The sequence below is a fragment of the Pagrus major genome, chromosome 7 (genome assembly GCF_040436345.1).
Source record: "Pagrus major chromosome 7, Pma_NU_1.0".
NCBI classification, from domain to species: domain Eukaryota; kingdom Metazoa; phylum Chordata; class Actinopteri; order Spariformes; family Sparidae; genus Pagrus; species Pagrus major.
In genome coordinates, this window is record NC_133221.1 from 34,560,827 (window position 1) to 34,582,651 (window position 21,825).

General features: G+C 42.4%; 1 protein-coding gene across 1 annotated transcript; it reads right to left on the minus strand.

The window, feature by feature from the left end:
- Positions 1-3,329: 3,329 nt before the first annotated feature.
- LOC140999736 (phospholipase A and acyltransferase 2-like) lies at positions 3,330-15,026 on the minus strand. The gene is made up of 4 exons (XM_073470256.1): positions 15,009-15,026; positions 14,255-14,375; positions 12,150-12,448; positions 3,330-3,428 (listed from the first exon to the last, which is right to left on the minus strand). Exons 1-4 carry the CDS (start codon positions 15,024-15,026, stop codon positions 3,330-3,332), a joined length of 537 nt encoding a protein of 178 aa, XP_073326357.1.
- Between the last annotated feature and the right edge of the window lie 6,799 nt (positions 15,027-21,825).

Here is a 21,825-nt window from a genome sequence, read left to right on the forward strand (position 1 = left end):
GATTACCTCACCAACCGGCCACAGTATGTGAGGACTCGGGACTGTGTGTCGGACACAGTCGTCTGCAGTACGGGGGCCCCACAGGGAACAGTCCTGGCCCCTTTCCTGTTCACCCTGTACACTGCTGATTTCTCCCACCAAACACCTCACAGCCATCTACAAAAGTTCTCTGACGACTCTGCTATTGTTGGCCTCATCAGGGACGGGGACGACAGAGCCTACAGAGGACTTATTCAGGACTTTGTGGACTGGTGCCAGTGGAACCACCTCCAGCTCAACGCCGGGAAGACCAAAGAGCTGGTGGTGGATTTCCGCAGGCGCAAACAACCCTACACACAGGTGAACATCCTGGGAACGGACATTGAGATGGTGATGTCTTACAAGTACCTGGGAGTTCACCTGAACAATAAACTGGACTGGACTGATCACACTGCAGCAACATACAAGAAAGGTCAGAGCAGACTCCATCTGCTGAGGAAGCTCAGGTCCTTTGGGGTGCAGGGGGCACTCCTGACAACTTTCTATGACTCTGTGGTGGCATCAGCAATTTTCTATAGAGTAGTCTGCTAGAGCAGCAGCATCTCGGCAGCAGATAGGAAGAGACTTGACAAACTTATCAAGAAGGCCAGCTCCATCCTGGGATGCCCTCTTGACCCAGTGCAGGTGGTGGGAGAGAGCAGGATGATGGACAAGCTGTCATCGCTGCTGGTGAAGGAGTCCCACCCCCTGCAGGTCACTATCACCGCACTGGTCAGCTCCTTCAGCGACAGGTTGATACACCCCAAGTGTGTGAAGGAGAGGTATCGCAGGTCCTTCCTTCCTGCTGCTGTTAGACTGTACAACCAGCACTGCTCCCAGTAGACCTCACATGTGCACTGTGCAATACAAAACTCTACACATATCCACACACTTTCTGGTTTGCACTAATTGGACAATTTTTAATACCCATATTTATTATTTATTGTTTGTAAATAACATACCAAACTGTTTATACTTACACTGCTCATATTATAAATACTATGTCATATTGTAAATACCAAGTTCATATTGTAAATACTATGTATATACGAGTTAATTCTACTTCTTATCTCTTATTATATTGTTTATTTTTTACTTTGTATTATTGTTTAAGTGTGATACTGTCCTTTGGCTGCTGTGACTAAGGAATTTCCCCATTTGCGGGACAAATAAAGGAATTCTGATTCAGATACCTCAGTTCAGCACCATGGAGAGCTCTAGCAGCAAAGGCAATAGCTCTTTCTTCACCTTCAATCGTCTGCATCAGAACAGCCCCTGGTCCCACACCACTGGAGTCACAGTATACCTGAAAGCCAAGGTGTGGCCTTGGCTGAGCCAGCACTGGTGGTGACTGCAATAAGTGCTTTAAATGTTCAAATGCAGCCTTACACTGAGCAGACCATTCCCATAACACCCCCTTTTTTTAGGTTATTGAGAGGAGCCACAATATCTGCTAACTTAGGAAGGAACTTGTGATACTAACCCCACCAACCCTAGAAAACTCTGGAGACCTTTTAACTCTTTGGGAACCGTGATGGCATCAACCTTTTGTGGGGTCCACTTCCACTCCCTTCCCTGAAACTACATGGTCGAGAAAGATGAGTTGAGTCTGTAGGAGATGGCATTTTTTTTACATTCAGTGTTAGATGGGCCTGGTGCCGTTTCTGGAACACCAATGTTGCTCTTGAGTTCTGGAGAAGATAATGGTGTCATCAATATAGACAAAGCAGATTCTGCCCTTTAGATCCCCCAAGACATGTTCCATCAACCACTGGAAAGTGGCACTAGCATTCCTTAAGCCAAACGGCATGACCTTGAACTGGAACAAGCCTAAGTGGGTAATCATGGCGGTCTTCTGGATGCTATCCTCATCCATCGCCACCTGCCAGTACCCACTCTGGAGATCCAGAGAGCTGAAATACTGGGCTCCTTGCATGGACTCCAGGATTTCATGCACTAGTGGCATTGGATAAGCATCATGATTTGTTTTAGCATTAACTCCCCTGTAGTCGACACAGAAACGGGGAGTCCCATCTTTCCTCGGGGTCAAGACCATTGGGGAGGCCCAGGCAGAAGAGAAGGGCTCTATGACGCCATCGTTGAGCATTTTCTTAAGTTGTTCCTCTATAACCCTTTGCTTCTGTGGTGACACCCTGTAAGCTCTACTTCGCACAGGCAGCTCATTTGTAGTCAGAATCTTGTGCTTGATGACTTGTCTACATGTCTTATCATTCCAGCAGGTTTACCAGACCCATCTCAAATTTGGTAGGTAGTATCTTCTGACCTTGAAGATACTATATTGAGACACTTGGGAGTTTTCATTAATCGCCATTGCCATGACAATGTGTAATTAAATAGGAAGTTGTTATAACTTGAGTGTACATTGTCCAATCTTCCCAGATTTCATGAGTTGGATGGCCTGAAGACATACTTGCCCAACACTGCTTGTAATGCACATAGCTGAAATTAAACATTGGACGGCCTGTCCTAACAAGCCCAGAGACACTCTTGCAGCGAAGGGCGGCTCCGGTGGATGAGTGAAAAGCAGCAGAAGACCGGGAGAGAAGCCAAAGAGGTTGGTGTGTTAACCTGAAAAGCTACAGCTCATAAAGCACCATTAACAAACCATAACTTCTGTGTGAGTCAATTTGTCCTCACACAAATCGGGCAAATAAAATATCAAAATTAAGTTCGGCCTGTTGCCTATTTTTTGGTATCAGATTCATGAACAATTACCGAAATAACAAATCATTTTTTCATTTTCCAATTTTAGACTGACAATTGAGAATCAAAAGAACAAATGATACACAGATTTAATCTATTTGCACTGATTTACAGATTCATTTTATTCTCATCTACTACATTACATCTGGGGGTCTGTGTAGATTACTATCACCTGGTTTCAGCTCCTCAGAGCAACGATTTGCTTTTTTGTCATATACAGTATAATGGTAAACCAAATATCTTCCATATATTATAGAAAACTGGTGGTTAAATAATTATATTTAATGAATGAATATCTCAGCTTTGGCTCGAATTTATAATGGGCATTTTACAGACATAACAATCAATCATTTCAATAATGTAAGAAATTGTTTGTTGCAGTCTTAATGTACTTATTTTCCACTCTAGCATTGGAATAAAACACCCTTCTAGCTATACAGAGGGCCAAAAATGAAAATCTTGAATTTCTAAATTTGCAGAATACAGAGAGATTTAATATTGTTTATTTCTAGTTGTCCATGTTTCTACCACCCCTAAAAAGTTGCTTGGCAGGTTAATTAATAAATCGTAAAATACAGTCAGCGGGCTCATTCAGAATGATCCTCAGCAGTTTCTTTGGGGCAGACAATGCCTTCGAAGGTTGCAGTCGCCTCCACACACTCCACATTCTTGGATCTTGTAGGAATCTATAGGAGGGATAACAGCACAGTCTCTTAGTGGTCATTAATGGTCAGCAAGGTCCTAAAAATGTCATGTATTTCAGGCCGCTTAAAGCAGCACACAACAAACATTATTTATTATCATCATTACTTTTTTTTTTTTCTTTCATTTTTAGCAACAGTTTTCTTGGTCTGATATGGCCAAAATGCAGGTTACTGCTGACTCTAAAGACGGAAGTTATTACACTACCATATCTCACGAGGTAAAGGAAAAGTCTACCCAAAAATTAAAACTCAGTCATTATCTGCTGATGGAAATTCAGGTGAAGTTTCGAGTTTCATAGTCCACAAAACATTTCCGGAGCTTCACAGCAAAACAACATTCTACTAAACAACTGAAGTAGCTGGGGACTTGTTTTAAAACATTAAAAAACAACTAAAAAAACACTGAATGGCTCCACAAAGCTCGTCTGGTATAATCCAAGTCTCTGGAAGCCCCGAGATCCCAAAATGATTTGGAAAAACTGTTATTTACACCCTTTATAAGCTGAAATCTATGCTGTATAGCTGCTAAGCTAAAAGTGTTAGTGAAGTGGGTGCACAAGTTCAATTGCGCGTCTGGATACTTGGTTTACACCAGACGAGCCGTATGGAGCCATTTAATGCTTTCTTCAGTGGCTTATTAAAACAAGTCCCCAGCTACTTTGGTTGTTCAGGAGAATGCCGTTTTGCTGTAAAGCTACAGAAATGTTATGTCGGCTATGAAACTTCCCCCAACTTTCCATCAGCATGGGGGTGAGGAGATAAGAGAAATTACATTTTTGAAAAGTATACTTTATTTCAAAGTACTTATAGTAGTATATTAGTATTCTTATTAAAAGTGTACTATTTTTGAGTCATTTGTAATATACGGTTAATATACTTTATTAAAGTGCACTTAATTTGCACTTCTTTGGAAGTGAACTTAGGTACACTTATTAAAAGTGTACTTTACTGTAAGTCTGTTTTAAATTGTTCTAAAGTATACTTTTACTAAGTATATTTTATTTCAAAGTACTTATAGTAGTATATTAGTATTCATAATAAAAGCATACTGATTTCAAGTCTTTTGTAATATATAGTTAGTATACTTTATTAAAGTGCACTTTAATTTCAATTCATTGGAAGTGAATTTAGGTACACTTATTTAAAAGTGTACTTTATTGTAAGTCTATTTTAAATTGTTCAAAAGTATACTTTTAAAAAAGCATACTTTATTTCAAAGTACTTACATTTGTCGAATAGTATTCATAAGATAAGTATGCTTATTTGAGTCATTTGTAATATACTGTTAGTATACTCCATTAAAGTGCGCTTTAGTTTCACTTAATTGGAAGTGAATTTAGGTACACTTAAAAAAGTGCAAATGAAGTTGAGTTTGTTTTAAGCCATACTTCTTCATAAAATGTATATTAAATAGTTCTAACAGTGGTAATTTAGTGTACTTATGAAAGGAGTAATTACTTAGCAATACACTTTCTACATATTACATGTATGTGCTAGTACATTTGTTTTCATTTCATTCCCAGTTAATGCACAAATACTTGATTGTCAGAAAGATATACGTTTATTTAGCCTATGGAAAAAATACATTGTTACAGTACATTATAGTCAATCTGAGCAGGGATTTTTTGTTCAATATTGTTTGGTAGAACATATCTTCTCCTTAATCATGACAAATGTGTATTTCATCAGTATTACAATGCAACAGATTTTTAGTCTAGTTCATTTACAGTATTTCACATTTGAGTACAGACCCTTTTTATATACAGTCTATAGCAGGCCCGGACTGGCCATAGGGAGAACTGGGAGTATTCCCGAAGCGCCAGCCTATGATTGGCCTGCGTCTCTCTCTCTCTTTTTTTTTTTTTTTTTTAAACAGGCTGCCGGTCAGCCGGCGTCGCGGCTATCTGACTTTTTTCAGAGAGTCAGAGAGGCAGGCTAGGCCAATCAGAGGCCACTCAGGCCAGTAGCATGTGAGGAGGACAAGACGATTGGTTTGTTTTGATTAACACCCGCCCCAACTGTCCGTATCAACCACACAGACAGCGTGTGGAGGAAGGGGTGTGTGACGTGTGTCTGGTACCTGCTGCGGTGTGTGTTTGTGTGTAATAAATGGAGAGGAGACATGGAGTGTGTCTATCACATGAACTGTATTGAGAACTCCTGCCAGAGACATAAACAAACGGCACTTCCTGCTTTCAGTCGGGCCATACCATTTTCATGTAAACACTAGGGGGGGGAGCTACCACTATAGAACAATCCCATAACATCTCCCCTTTTTTAGATAGCAGCTTAACATAGCCCTTATTGCACTTAATTGTTTAAATGTATTGCAACTTGAATTCAAGTAAAAAATAAATTCCAGGTTGTTTCCACATTACCCCCTTTTTTATTTATTTATTTATTTGTTTTCAACATCACACAATAACAAAACAAAAATTGGCCCAAGCATTAAGTCCAGTCTATAGGTTCAGTCTGTTTGGCACCCTCACCAGCCTGCCGCTGGCCGCCCTGTGCCCTGGTGTGGGTGGGGAATTACCCATGGGCTGGTGAAGTACACTCTGCCCTGGCGGCCTGACTTCCTGTGCACTTGTGCCACAGTCTATGACCTTACCCACTGCATTTCGGGGTGGACTACTGGGTTGCTCGGCAGGTGGGCTGCTTTGCTGCTCGCCGTGCTGCTCGGGATGGCGCCGTGTCCCTCCGACCTCTGCTGGTCGCAGGTCCACCCGGTTTCGCCGGTAGTGTGTTCCTTCCACATCCACCAGGTACGATCTGGGACCCAGCTGCTGCATGCAAACTCCTCTTCTCCACCTGCCCGTCCTGTCCCCGAGCAATGGCTTCATTCTAATGTCCTGGCCAATGCTCTGTCGTACCAGAGCTTAGCTGTTTGATGTTTAACCGCAGTTTGTCTGGAACCCCAGTGACCACGCTCGGCTCCAGGAGCGTGTCAGCCACTGGGAGCGGGGTCCTCAGTCTACGAGACATCAGTCTCTGTGCAGGGCTGCTGAACATGCCCTCCGTGGGTGTGTTCCTCCACTGTAGAATAGCCAGCCACGGATCGTTGCCTGCACAGGCCGCCTTCTTACACAGATTCTTCACTATTTTCACAGCTGACTCTGCTTTTCCATTAGATTTCGGATGTCTGGTTGAGGACTTAATGTGTTCAAAGTCCCATTCCTTTGCAAACCTTTTGAATGTTTCACAGTCGAACTGGGGCCCACAGTCTGTTATCACCCGGTCAGGCTGCCCGTGCCTTGCAAACTGGGCCTTGCATCTCAGTACTGTGGTCTCTGCTGAAAGATCTGGGAGCAATTCTATTTCCCAAAAATCTGAATAATGATCTACAATAAGCAGAAAGTCTTTGCCTGCCTGCCTGAACCAGTCCATACTCACAATCTGCCATGGCCGCGTTGGGAGTGCATGTGACAACATTGTTTCACGCTGCTGCTCATGTGAGTATTCGTTGCACGCTGAGCACTGGCTCACATAGTCCTTGACTTCCCCGTGCATGTTTGGCCAGTACAGCGTGTCTCTCGCCTGCCTATAGCAAGCATCTCCTCCTACATGGCTGGCATGAATGTGTTTCAACATTTCTGCATGCAGCGATTTTGGGACTATGACTCTCTGGCTTTTGAAGAGCACTCCATCTTGTGCATTGATCTTGTCCCTGATTGACCAGTATTCTCTGATGGCCAGAGGGGTGTCCTCCAGGCGATCTGGCCATCCCTGGAGCACTGCTGCCTTCAGCAACTGAAGAGCTTTGTCTCCCTCAGTGTGTTGTCTGATCTGACTTAGACGCTTGCTGGTGACATTCAGGTAATCAGCCTGGTTTATCTGTTCTGTGTCCTCCTGCGCCCTCTGCAGGTTACAGATGTTGTGTTTTGTGTATCTTGTGTCAGTCCTCTGTGGTAAAAATGTGGCTCTGCTCAATGTGTCACTGATGTGCATGTCAGGGCCTGGCTTGTATATTACCTTGAGGTTGTAACTCTGGAGTGTGAGCAGCATGCTCTGGAGACGCTTGGGGGCAGTGAGGAGGGGCTTGTTGAAGATTGAGGTAAGTGGCTTATGATCAGTTTCTGCTGTGATCTCCCCCCGCCCGTACAGGTAGTAGTGAAACCGCTGGCATGCAAACACAATACTCAGGCACTCTTTTTCGATTTGTGCATAATTCTGTTCTGTCTGAGTTAGTGCCCGTGATGCGTACCCTATTGGCTGTCCCTCCTGTAATAGGCAGCAGCCCAGTCCTTTCTGACTTGCATCACTCTGGATGGGGACTGGCTTGGTCACGTCGTAGTATTTCAGGATCGGGGCCACTGTGACCAGACGCTTGATCTCTTTAACTGCAGCGTCATGCTTAGGTAGCCAGTGCCATGGGACATCCCTGTCCAGCAGCCTACGTAGTGGCTCACACACCTCCAAGAGGTGTGGGGTGAACCTCCCCAGGTAGGTCACGAAGCCTATCAGTCTCTGTACTGCTTTGGCGTCTGTGGGGAGAGGCATATCCTGAACAGCCCTGACTTTCTCAGGGTCCACCCTGAGCCCCTCTGCTGACAAAATGTGTCCATGAAATTTGACCTCCCTGACCCTAAACTGCAGTTTCTTCAGACTCAGTCTAAGCTTGACCTCCCTGCACCGATCCATGAGCTCTAGCAGTTTCCTATTATGGTCTTTTGTGGCTTCCTCATCTGTGTCCCCACGCCCCACCACCAGTATATCATCCGCAATGGGTTCTACGCCCTTGAGCCCTGCCAGTAGCTCATGCTGTTTTCGCTGATATATCTCTGGGGCCACCGATACCCCGAAAGGCAGCTTTAACCAGCGTTTCCTGCCCCAGGGCGTCCAAAATGTGGTTGTGTAACTGCTTTCTTCATCTAGCTTACACTCTAAAAAGGCATCACGCACGTCTACAAGAGTGAAAACACGGGCCTTGGGCAGTTTGTATAAAACATTCTCAAGTGTTGGCATTATGTAGTGGGACCTCTTCAAAGCTAGATTTAGTGACTTGGGGTCTATGCAAATCCTCAGTTTCTCTGGCTGCCTGACTATCACCATGTTGCTAATCCACTCGGTTGGTTCGGACACTGAGGCTAAATGTCCATCTCTCTCATGTTTGTCTAATTGAGCCTTGACTGCATCTCTGAGAGCCACTGGAACATTACGTGGAGAAGCCTGCACTGGAGCTACATCTTTGTCTAACTCAAAATGAACCTCCCCTGGGAGCGATTCAACTGGTGCATTGAAAACGTCGTCATAGGTGTTGATAAGATGCTGCCTAGGTAGAAGCTCTGAGCTGCTGTGTCCTACCATAAGTAGCTCCTTAGGTATGGTGAAGTGCATCAAACCTAGATGCTCGCAGGTGTCACCTGACAGCAGGGGTCTCTGACTGCTCCTCACTATCTCAAAGCTCAGCTCGCGTGTTTTTCCTCTCACTACACACTCTGTTTTGAATATGCCGATGGATCTTATTGACTGGCCTGAATATAGAACCAATCTGGTTTGGCTTGGTAATAGCTTTGCCTGGGGTGCCAGTCTCCTCATATCTTTTATGCTCATTACATCACAGGTCGCCCCTGAATCTAACTAGCATCTCTGAGATCCCCCGTTCATCTTAATATTAACAAACCATTTCTTCCCACATCCCTGCACTGCCCCAATGCTCTGTGTCGTATATATGTGTGCCTCTGTGTCAGACGGGCTCATATCCTCCGGGCATTCGGTATCTGCTGCGTTTAACTGTCTAGTGGTTTGGCCCCTCTTCATGCACATTTTTGCAAAGTGGTTTGCTGTTCCACAATAGCGACAGTTCTTGCCATATGCAGGGCAAAGTTCACGTCCGCGCCTGTGCATGTTGCCACAAAATCTGCATGTTGCGCCTTAGCTCGCGCCAGGCGCCTCATTCTGAGACCTGTCATGGCAGGTCTTCCTGGGTGCAGAGGTCTGTCATGTGTCATTGCTTTCAAACTCATAGCCGTCAGTTCTGCCACCCAGCATATTTCTATGGCTGATGCGAGTGTGAGCTTTTTCTCTCTGAGCAGGCGACGGCGCACAGCCTCATCGCACACACCTAGCACCAGTCTGTCTCTTATCAGATCCTCTTTAATGTCTCCATACTCACAGGACGCAGCCTTCTCTCTTAGGCGCGTTACAAATGCATCAATGGGTTCCCCTTCGTCTTGCTTGCAGTTGCCGAAGATATATCTCTCAAATATCACGTTCCTGGCTGGCTTGAAATGCGCCTCCAAAGCGTCAAGGATAGCTGTGGGGTCTTTCGCCTGCTCCGGTTAAAGTCCCAAGTTGTGTTTATATATGTGTCGACATTCACTGCCCATCACCCGTTGCAGGGTTGCTGCCTGTACATCTTTTTCTTCTTCTTTTAGACCAGTTGCCAGCATGTAATCTTCAAACTCCGACCTGAATTCGTCCCAGTTGTTTGCGAGGTCGCCGGTCAATTTCATCTCTCCTGGTGGTGGTATTGCAGACGCCATTGTGATGCTGATGTCTTCTTATGTGTTACTTAGCTACTTGAATACTTGGTCACCTACTTCTGACACCATGTTTGTGTGTAATAAATGGAGAGGAGACATGGAGTGTGTCTATCACATGAACTGTATTGAGAACTCCTGCCAGAGACATAAAAAAACGGCACTTCCTGCTTTCAGTCGGGCCATACCATTTTCATGTAAACACTGGGGGGGGGGGGCGGTGCCGAGAGGGAGAGAGAGAAAAAAAGAAAGGCGCTGGAGGATGACGCGGCCAAATGCCTAAAATTGACTAATTTATTCAGGTCTTACTCAGTCTGTTGCTGACTTGCTGTTATGTATCCCAGCCCAAACATGAAAGCTATGTATTCCAACCTTAGATTTAGGTTGGGGTTCATTAGTATTCCCCGGTGTGATAATTAGAGCCTATATAAAATATTAGTCAATATTATGTGATTGCTTATTAGGAACTATGCTCTCGGGCTGTATTATACATTGCATATATGTGTCTGTCAGTGCGTGCGTGCACGTGCACCTTTCCTAATTATGTTCCATGGCCCCATGACGGTTTGTGCAAAATTCGGTGCAAATCGGCCAATAGGTGGCGCTTTTATTGCTAAATTACTAAATAACAGTTTGACTGCCTTCACTTCTCATTCCTCAACAGAAGTTTTTACATGAACAAGCCCCGACAGCACCATGTAGTGACAGCAGCATGCCGCGACAGCAGAATGCCCCGACGCACGTGGACTGCGAGGGCCCGTTCATCGCTGCTTGCAGCTTTAATTACGTTTATTTTTTTTAAAGCACAGGTTGCTATGCCATTTTTAGACTAGACTTTTATGCAATATAATATCTGACCTTTGTTAGCAATGTACCACACTACATTGTCAAATTTAAAACATTTATTAACAACATAATGTAACAATAACTTATATCTTCAGTCAATTGGAAACTTAAACAAAATAACCTGCCATCTAGTTTCTCTTTTGTAACTGCAGTCTTCTTCACAGAAGATGACATTCAAGTTCATAACAAAACAAACAAAAAAATAAAACAGCCATGTCCATAGTCTTCTCTGAACAATTAAGTGTCTTAACGAACTATTTCTGAACAGTTGGACATATACAAGGTGCGTAAGGTGTGAGTGGGCGAGCGAGAGTGAGGGAGCGTGTGTACGTGCGGACAGTGAATGAATGGGAGAGGAAGGAGAAGCGAAAGGAGTAGCAGTAATAGTAGCGACAGAAATAAAGTGTACAATATAGGCTGCAGTTTGGCTCTGAATAAAGGCGACGGCTCCTCAAGATACAGCAAAGCTCCCTGGTATTATTTCCCGACCAGCTTTAGGCGTGAAAGGGGGTCACCCCGAAGGTAAACATAATCTTCGGCCCTGGAAGAAATCATCTCCCCTGTGCTTCCCAACCATGGTCCGGGAGCCGAACAGGAATGGTGTAACACCATGCTATCGTTTGACTGGCTGTAGCTAATAGCGGAAGTTAGAGGAGGTTGACGCAGCACTTCAACACGTGTGTGTTTTTTTTCCCCCTTGGCAAGCCGACTGGACGTGACATGGGGGCGTGGCATCATCAACCATTCCATTTTTTAATTCAAAGTTCGAGATTGTGAATTAATTTCGATCGATTTCGATTTTAAATCTAAATCGTGACACCCTTACTATAAATGCATTTTTATTAACATAATAGTGCACTTGAAAAGTAATATAAATAGTCAGAGTGCACTTGATGTAAACTTGAAGTATTATAAAGGCATGCTAGAATAATGATAAGTGCATTAAAAATACAATCTTACACAACTATCAATTTAATTTTAAGGCATTTTAAGTATATTTTTAACATACTGGATGTCTAATACAATTGTACTGCAAGCGTATTTCAAATCAGGTGACGGTGTACTTGCGCAGGTGTACTTTAGTACACTTAAAGTTTGTGAAAAGTTGTTCCAATTTAACATACTGTTTACACTTTAAGTGTACTTAAGTAGTACTCAAGTAGTACTTAATGACTACTTGAGCACACTTACATGACAAAAAAGCATACTAAATGTGTACTTAGTACAATCTGTAAAAGTATAATTCAAGTATAGTATTTTTTCACCTGGGTACCCTTTAATATCAAAACATAATTTGATTGCACACAATTACTCTTAAACACAGAAGAAATGAGAAACACTGCAAGATGTTGCTTTTTGCAGTGCCAAGGGTTACCTGGTTGCAGACAGCCTTTCCATAGCGTACAAAAGTGGCAAAGTGCTCGCAGTTGAGATTGAGAAGGTCATATGTGAAGACCTGATCTAGAAGGGCATCGCGCCGTAGTCTCATATCGTCAGGTGCAGATGGTGTGAAGGCATGGCGGTTGTTACTGATCAAGACATGGGCTCCAGAGGGGACGTTCACCTCACCAAGAGGTACTCTCCGGATCCTGGTTTCCCCAATTAGAAGGTCCCCACATACAGGCAATATTGTTTGCAGGTAAGTACGTATGAGTTTCAGTATTTGCCCCTCTTCTGTAGAATAGAATAGAATAGAAAAGAATAGAAAATACTTTATTGTCTACCTTTTGCATGCAAAAGGCATAGTTTTGTCATTGCTTGCATGTGCAAAAAGGTACATTAAAAAACAAAACATATCAGAGTCAAAAAAAAAGACATTAAAACAAATTAAAATAGAAATGATTGGAGCAGCATCAAAACGAGCACTGGGTACTTCATTTTGAATGGAATAGTTTACTTTCAGGATGCACAGTAGTTAGAGAAAACAATCTCAGTTCATCACCATGAAACAATATGTATCCTTTAGTGTTTATACTATTGTCAAACAGCACCATAATAGACTAAACCAGCCTGTTGTTGAGCTGCTGCAGCTGAACTAGCCTTCAAGCTGTCAGAACTATTATCTCCAGTGGAAGCTGTACTACTTTTTGTTTTTCAGTAAACAAAGATGGTAAATAAAGTAATAATAAATAAAAGCGTGGGAAAAAAAGAAAGAAGTGTATGGCTATATTTTTTTGTGTTCTGTATTTTGCACAATAGCCACAATTGAGGACAACACAATAATAGTAACTGGTTTGTGAAGATGATGATGCACAATTACAACAATGTTCAACTAAGTGGATCTTTGTGCATTGGAAGAGTTGATGCCTTTCAAGTGACCTTATATTGATTCATTTTCGTGTTACAATCTGTCACCTCATATGAGGTCAAAATTAATAAGTGAGAAAGTGCAAACATGGAACCCAGCTGCAATGTAAAAAGAAGCACAACTGATCACATGACATGTTAAACAATAGCAGAAAGAGTGTGATTAATTACACTGTGTGAGAACTGAGGCCAGTTCTGGCAGGACACCTGCACACAACCTGCTGTAGTTTAGCATGATTTTTTCAGCTGTTATCCGACCTTTTTACTTTTTGACTGTACTACAGTGCCTGTGTGTGTCTTTACATTTTCTTTTCAGCTGCAGCAACCCTTAGGCCCTGGGTCACTCGTGTAAAATCAACATTCGCCTGTGAATTCTATGCGAGCGAAGGGGCAAAAAAAACAAAACGTTTGCAATTTGGTGAACTTTGACTGGCAAAGTTGAAGGCCACAACCAATACTACCCCAGAGTACAAACAAGTAGACTGAGTTCTGTGTGCCTCACATCCTGCACTGAACACATTCAGCACCAACAGGCGATTTTTAATTGCCTGCATTTGTATTTGTGTGACCGCGACCTTATCCTTGACTAATTTACAAATAGTTTATGGAGTTCTAAGCCATTTAATAAGAAGAAGTTTTGGATTGCTAGGTTGTAAAAAAAAAAAGCCTCTGGCTTGTGTTTTTCCTCCCCCAGGTGCCTAACTTTTGCATTATCAAATTATATATTATCCACTATTAGAGCCATTGCTTTAAGGTTATAGAGCTTTCTATAGAGGTCACCATACAATCAATCAATCAATCAATCAATCAACCAATCAATCAATCAATCAATCTTTATTTGTAAAGCACCAATTCACAATAAAAGTCATGTCATGACACTAGAGAATATTACCATATAAGTTAAAGGGCAGCCCAGCCCCACTCCCGGCTACAAAAAAGTTTTGTCTATTTATCATGGTCCTGCATCATACCTGGTCACCCTACAACAGTCCTTCAAAACTGAAACATCAACAACCTCAGGGATTTTGTCCAGAATCATAACCTAATTCTGAGGTACCATCCTGTCGAGCAGCACTATATCAAAATCTAGTTTTAAAGAAAGTGATATTAGTATTTGTTCTACTTATTTTGCTTGAAACAACTGTAAATCTATGTACTGGATGTTGTCCTCACCTGCAACAGCAAAATGGATTACGTGTCCATCTTCATCATACACTCCCCAGTGTGAATAGCCGATGGGATAGGAAAATTCTATCAAGTCTCCAAATTTGGCAGTGGACACAATTTCTCCAACCTGCAATCATTACAAAACACATGACAGTAAATAGAATAATAATAAAAGAAGCAGTTTCTGACATGCCTCCACCCTGCTCCACTCCCTAACCTGCCTGAAAGCAGGTTTAACTACATATCATTCAGTTCAGGACAGAGCTGGTGACACCAGTTCTTTAGGAATGGTAAATACTCGTCATGGCCAGATGAACTAACACTGAAAACCCTCATAGATGTTGTTTGTTTGTCAGGCATGCACTCATAGTTATGATGAGTTCTTGTTCCTATAGAGGCTGAATGTGCTTGTTGTAAGTTACTTTGGGCAAAAGTATATACTCAGTGAATGCAATGTGAAATAATGTAATAATGCCGGTTATGCTTAAGTCTTTTTCAAAGATTCTCCTGGAAGACAGTTAACCTCACTGTTCCATTGGCTGAAATGTCAATGCTATATGAGCACATTACATTACACTGATAACTTAATGTTACATTGCTTACATTACATTAACTACAGAATTATCAAAGTCTGATTTATTAAGAATGCAGGTGCTACTGCACTATAAAATTAAAAATTGGCTTATCAAAGTTGTCACTGTTAACAATTCTGAGCCTTTGCTAGATAATTCTGCTGATAATTTGTGTTGTTGGTTCCTACCTGCTCCTGATAATCCATAGCTGACTCCAGATAAGTTAGGTGAGGACTGTGGTAGCTGTCATATGACAGTTCCTCTTACAGGGTGTGTTCTGTAACAATCTTGGTTGGACTGTTGAGGGAAAAGACAGACAGCTGATTGGTTGAAACATTACATCACCAGTCATATGAAAATGCTGCTTCAACAAATAATAACACATAACCAAAGTTTAAAAACTGCCATATCTAGGTTTTTATTTGCTGATAACTGTTTGCCCTGTTTTGAAAAATGAATCTGGCGAACATTTGTAAGGCGTTTCGCGCCACCTCCAGCCTCACTTCAAGCCTGTTTCAACCAGTGACCTCAGCCCTCCGGCCATCCACCCTGCTCATCGACGACTACCCTGCTTTCACTGTCAGCAGGATCCTGGATGTTCGTCGTCGGGGCCGGGGTTTCCAGTTCCTTGTGGACCGGGCGGGTTACGGTCCTGAAGAATGCTCCTGGATTTCCCGGTCTCTCATCTTGGATCCTACGCTCCTGGTCGACTTTTACCATGAGTTTCCCCAGAAACTGGGTCTGACGCCTGAAGGCAGGGAGGGGGAGGTAATTTTTACGTCCTGTCAAGTTCTATGGTGGACTTGTGTGTTTTTGGTGTTTGTTTTTGTTTGTTGTGCTTACAGAGGTGCAGTGAGAGGCTGGGTGGAGTTTCACATCATTGGAGCTGCGGACGCACATGCACACCTACAGGACACCGGCAGGATGGCAATCAGTGCCTGCTTAAAGGCCTTGGTCTTCACGCTACCTGCTGCCAGATGATTATGCCACATCAACGTGGTATATGGCTCCAGCTAGTCGCTTCACTAAGCCTCTTGCCTGTTTATTATATGTCTACTTGGAAATAGTGTTGTCACGATACCAAAATTATGACTTCGGTACGACACCTGCCTAAAATATCTCAATACCAATACTGAAATGATACCACAGTGGACAACTAAAACATCATCAAAAGTAATGGAATAAAATATTAGATGACAAAATGTGGAACTTAAAATGATTTATTTCCTTTTATTAATTAAAACACTTAAACTTAAATAGTCAAAATAAAAATATGTATTTTTGTAAAAGCTGCTGAGCTTTATAGCTATGTTGGGAATGGATGATAGGGCAGGTGTGGTTATTAGGAATGAAAAATTATTGAAAGTAATTATTAAAATTAATCAAATAAAAATTAATCAGATTATTTTTTAAATCATTTAAACGGGGCACCACCCTGAAATCAGGGACCAATAACCAGACCAAAATTAGTCTCAAAAGAAGGGTTCACTTTAAATGTAAATATTTGTAAAATATTTACAATTCAGGACCACTGTATGCTGTGACACTGTAATCCCACCCCAAAGGGAGCAGGGTTACCACCGTGTCTCGAACAGCATTACTGGTTCTGGACCCCCATTCACGGCCGAGCTGTATGCACACCGCACAGCTCACGCCTGCTTCTTGAACGGACTTCATCCCCACCGCGAAGGGGGGGCCACCGTTCTGATCGCTTTAGCGATATGAGGGACTCTAGCAGTTCAGATGACTCTGACAGCACAGGTCCAACCTGGGGACATGGCCTGCGCATTCATCAGATCAAGTCCCTCGCAAGAGACATCGAACGCTTTGACCCAGACAGCCCCGAGTCAAACATTGTTGACTATCTTCAGGAGCTTGAGTGTTGTCTCTTCGATCTTTCTCACGCCTCAACACGTGAGAAACTTAAGCTGGTCTGGAAGACAACAACCAGGAGTGTCCATGTCTTCATGGAGACACTCCCACCAGGAACCCGAGACCACTGTTCTGCCCATTGCCATGCTCTGCGGGATGAGTATTTCTTGTACACCGATCCTGCCTCTGCCACCCTTTCTGCCTTAGCCGTCATGCAAAAGAAGCATGAATCTCCTAAAGAATACTATAGGCGCCTGAGGGCCGCATATTTCCAGGGATATAATGCACCAGGGCTGGAGGAGGAACCCGCTTCACACACACACACCCATGCTTGTTTGTTATTTGTGCTTGAGTTTGTCTTAGTTTAGCTGCTTTGGTTGAGTAATTGATTTTGTTTATTGAAGGTATCATTGATTTAATCAAATTGCTAACAATAATAAAGTCTATTATATTGTACATAGCAGTTTTCTGTGATTATTTTGTGCATATGTTTGTAGCATTTACTGGTTGTGATGGTCAGTGCTAGGATTCATTTCCTTCACTGTTCCTTTAATTGTAAATATTTTTACAAATATTTACATTTAAAGTGAACCCTTCTTTTGAGACTAATTTTGGTCTGGTTATTGGTCCCTGATTTCAGGGTGGTGCCCCGTTTTAACGATTTAAAAAATAATTTTATTAATTTTTATTTTATTAATTTTAATAATTACTTTCAATAATTATTAATTCCTAATAACCACACCTGCCCTACCATCAATTCCCAACAGCTACTTAACCTGTTATAACAACAATGAAATGATTATGCAGCTGTTTAAAAAATAAAAATAAAAATATTTGTGACAGAACATGGACATATGAAAACCAGAGCATGTTCGTTATTATATGGACAGTTCTTTGGCCAATTTAACGTTCTTGGCCAGGAAAACAAGCATGTAAAAAGTTAAAATAAAAATATATATTTTTGTAAAACCTGTTGAGCTTTATAGCTACTTAACCTGTTATAACAACAATGAAATGATTATGCAGCTGTTTAAAAAATAAAAAGATTTGTCACAGAACATAAACATATGAAAACCAGAACATGTTTGTTATGTGGAACCACATCGGACTGTTAAACAGTTGGCTTTACCCCTGACTGCCTCGTGCAACTCTGATGGTGACAAAAGTTCGCTTGTCACAAAAAAAAAACTCGCTTGACTTACATCTGGGGGATATTTATGTTATCTATCGCCAACCTGCAGCTCTTTGATCTCTTTGAACAAGTCCGCATGTCTGTCAGCTAGATGTTTCGTTGGACGTGTTGGCTCCCTTGGTCATTACGGATTTAAAGCATCGTTTACAGACGGGCTTTGTGGTGTCCGTGGGCTTGCCCTTACTGTCGGCAACATAAGCCTCCGTGCGTCTGCTTTTTCAACAAGCCTAGGACGGTCGGCAGGAGCACTCATGCCACTTTCAGCCATGTCTGTCTCGCTCTGCTCTGTGACTGTCTGTCACCATGAAACCACGCCCACTCTGGCTGCAGGCAGTGAGGAAGCAGAGAGAAGCTGCATACACAGACACGCTGCACCGCTGTCGCACAAAGTTCATAAAGTACCAATACTAATAAAACGTGAAAAAGTATTGTTTTTAACGGCTGGGTACCGCGGTACCTTTCTAGTATCGATTTACCGTGCAACACTACTTGGAAACCTGATTATCTTTTGTTCTACCTCCAGCGTTCAACTACTATCCCAGCTACCAGTGGCTCCACACCCCGCAACCCAGCTCTCAGCACTTCTGCAATCGGCACTCTCGTCTCGGCTCAACCTGAGCCTCCACACGCCACTTTGTCCACCAGCACCACAGTGAGCAACCTCTCCTCCAACACCTCTCCCCTCTCCGACGGACTCTCCAGCTTAAGTTTTGCTACATCTTGTCCTGGGTATTCCATTGTTGACATTTCAATGAATCTGCCTGCACTCAACTTCTGCCTCACTGTCCGCTTTTGGGTCCTGCCCTGTAACACAAAGTGTAACACTGTTTCCTGTCATTTCTGAAGCTGTCCTATCAATAAAGCAATACAAAGGCCAAAAAAAAAAAAAGCTGACAGACAATAATAGAGAGATATTGGAAAGAATAAAACAACAATTTGAATAAAAAATATAATAAAAAACTATTAGAATAAAGATAAATATACTATATATAGTAACTGTCCTTGTATGTAAATGCATATGCAATATGTAATAAATGTGCCTGTGCAAATGTGCAATGTGCAAGGTTCCTGAGATAATAAATGACAACAACAACAAAAAAAAACAATCAGTCTTTGTGACAGTGAAGTGTATGGTTGAATCCTTAATCAGTGGAGAAAGGAGGTGTTGGGAGCTGTGGGGTGGTGTTGTGTAGTCTGATCAATGTTGGATGTTCCACTGTGACATCACAGTTGGTTCAGATTGTTCCACTGTGACATCAAAGCTGCACTGTTTGATCCACTGTAACATCACAGTTGGTTATGATTGTTCCAATATGACATCACAGTTGGTTATGATTGTTCCACTGTGACCTCACAGTTGGTTAGGATTGTTCCACTGTGACATCAAAGCTGCATTATTTGATCCACTGTGATGTCACAGTTGGTTGTGTTGTTCCACTGTGACATCAAAGCTGCATTGTTTCATCCACTGTGACATCACAGTTGGATTTGTGGTTTCACTGTGACATCACAGTTGGTTGTGTGGTTTCACTATGATATCAAAGCTGCAGTTTTTGATCCACTCTGACATCACAGTTGGTTATCATTGTTCCACTGTGACATCAAACCTGCATTGTTTCATCCACTGTGACATCACAGTTGGTTTTGTGGTTTCACTGTGGCATCAAAGCTGCACTGTTCGATCCACTGTGACATCACAGTTGGTTATGATTGTTCCACCGTGACATCACAGTTGGTTACATTTGTTCCACTGTGACATCAAAGCTGCACTGTTCTATCCACTGGGACATCAAAGTTGGTTATAATTGTTCCACAGTGACATCAAAGCTGCACTGTTTGATCCACTGTGACATCACAGTTGGTTATGATTGTTCCACTGTGACATCAAAGCTGCACTGTTTCATCCACTGTGACACCACAGTTCTTTATGTTTGTTCCACTGTGACATCACAGTTGGTTATGATTGTTCCACTATGACATCACAGTTGGTTATGTTTGTTCAACTGTGACATCAAAGCTGCACTGTTTGGTCCACTGTGACATCATAGTTGGTCATGTTGTTCCACTGTGATATCAAAGCTGCACCATTTGATCCACTCTGACATCACAGTTGGTTATGGTTGTTCCAGTGAGACATCACATTGGGTTTTGTGTTTCACTGTGACATCAAAGCTGCACTGTTCGATAAACTGTGACATCAAAGCTGCACTGTTCGAGACACTGTAACATCTCAGTTGGTTATGATTGTTCCACTGTGACATCACAGTTGGTTAGGATTGTTCTACTGTGTCATCAAAGCTGCATTATTTGATCCACTGTGACATCACAGTTGGTTGTGTTGTTCCACTGTGACATCAAAGCTGCATTGTTTCATCCACTGTGACATCACAGTTGGTTTTGTGGTTTCACTGTGACATCACAGTTGGTTGCGTGGTTTCACTATGACATCAAAGCTGCAGTTTTTGATCCACTCCTACATCACAGTTGGTTGTGATTGTTCCACTGTGACATCAAAGCTGCACTGTTTCATCCACTGTGACACCACAGTTCTTTATGTTTGTTCCACTGTGACATCACAGTTGGTTATGATTGTTCCACTATGACATCACAGTTGGTTATGTTTGTTCAACTGTGACATCAAAGCTGCACTGTTTGGTCCACTGTGACATCATAGTTGGTCATGTTGTTCCACTGTGATATCAAAGCTGCACCATTTGATCCACTCTGACATCACAGTTGGTTATGGTTGTTCCAGTGAGACATCACATTGGGTTTTGTGTTTCACTGTGACATCAAAGCTGCACTGTTCGATAAACTGTGACATCAAAGCTGCACTGTTCGAGACACTGTAACATCTCAGTTGGTTATGATTGTTCCACTGTGACCTCACAGTTGGTTAGGATTGTTCTACTGTGACATCAAAGCTGCATTATTTGATCCACTGTGACATCACAGTTGGTTGTGTTGTTCCACTGTGACATCAAAGCTGCATTGTTTCATCCACTGTGACATCACAGTTGGTTTTGTGGTTTCACTGTGACATCACAGTTGGTTGCGTGGTTTCACTATGACATCAAAGCTGCAGTTTTTGATCCACTCTGACATCACAGTTGGTCATCATTGTTCCACTGTGACATCAAAGCTGCATTGTTTCATCCACTCCTACATCACAGTTGGTTGTGATTGTTCCACTGTGACATCAAAGCTGCACTGTTTGATCCACTGTGACACCACATTTCTTTATGTTTGTTCCACTGTGACATCACAGTTGGTTATGATTGTTCCACTATGACATCACAGTTGGTTATGTTTGTTCAACTGTGACTTCAAAGCTGCACTCTTTGGTTTACTGTGACATCACAGTTGGTCATGAATGTTCCACTGTGACATCAAAGCTGCATTAATAGATGCACTCTGACATCACAGTTGGTTACAATTGTTCCACAATGACATCACAGTTGGTTATAATTGTTCCACTGTGATATCACAGTTGGTTATGTTGTTCCACTGAGATATCAAAACTGCACTGTTTGATCCACTGTAACATCACAGTTGGTTGTGATTGTTCCACCGTGACATCACAGTTGGTTATGATTGTTCAACTGTGACATCAAAGCTGCACTGTTTGGTCCACTGTGACATCATAGTTGGTTATGGTTGTTCCAGTGAGACATCACATTGGGTTTTGTGTTTCACTGTGACATCAAAGCTGCACTGTTCGATAAACTGTGACATCAAAGCTGCACTGTTCGAGACACTGTAACATCTCAGTTGGTTATGATTGTTCCACTGTGACCTCACAGTTGGTTAGGATTGTTCTACTGTGACATCAAAGCTGCATTGTTTGTTCCACTGTGACATCAAAGCTGCACTGTTCGATCCACTAACATCTCAGTTGGTCATAGTTTTTCCACTGTGACATCACAGTTGGTCATGATTGT

Bases quoted from the DNA above. Each gene is read 5' to 3' on its own strand.
- LOC140999736 (XM_073470256.1), bottom strand. The intron at 12,449-14,254 runs GTGAGGACAACA...TCTATTCTACAG, and splicing joins AATCCATTTTGCTGTTGCAG to AAGAGGGGCAAATACTGAAA. The intron at 3,429-12,149 runs GTAACCCTTGGC...TCCCTCCTATAG, and splicing joins GAAAGGCTGTCTGCAACCAG to ATTCCTACAAGATCCAAGAA.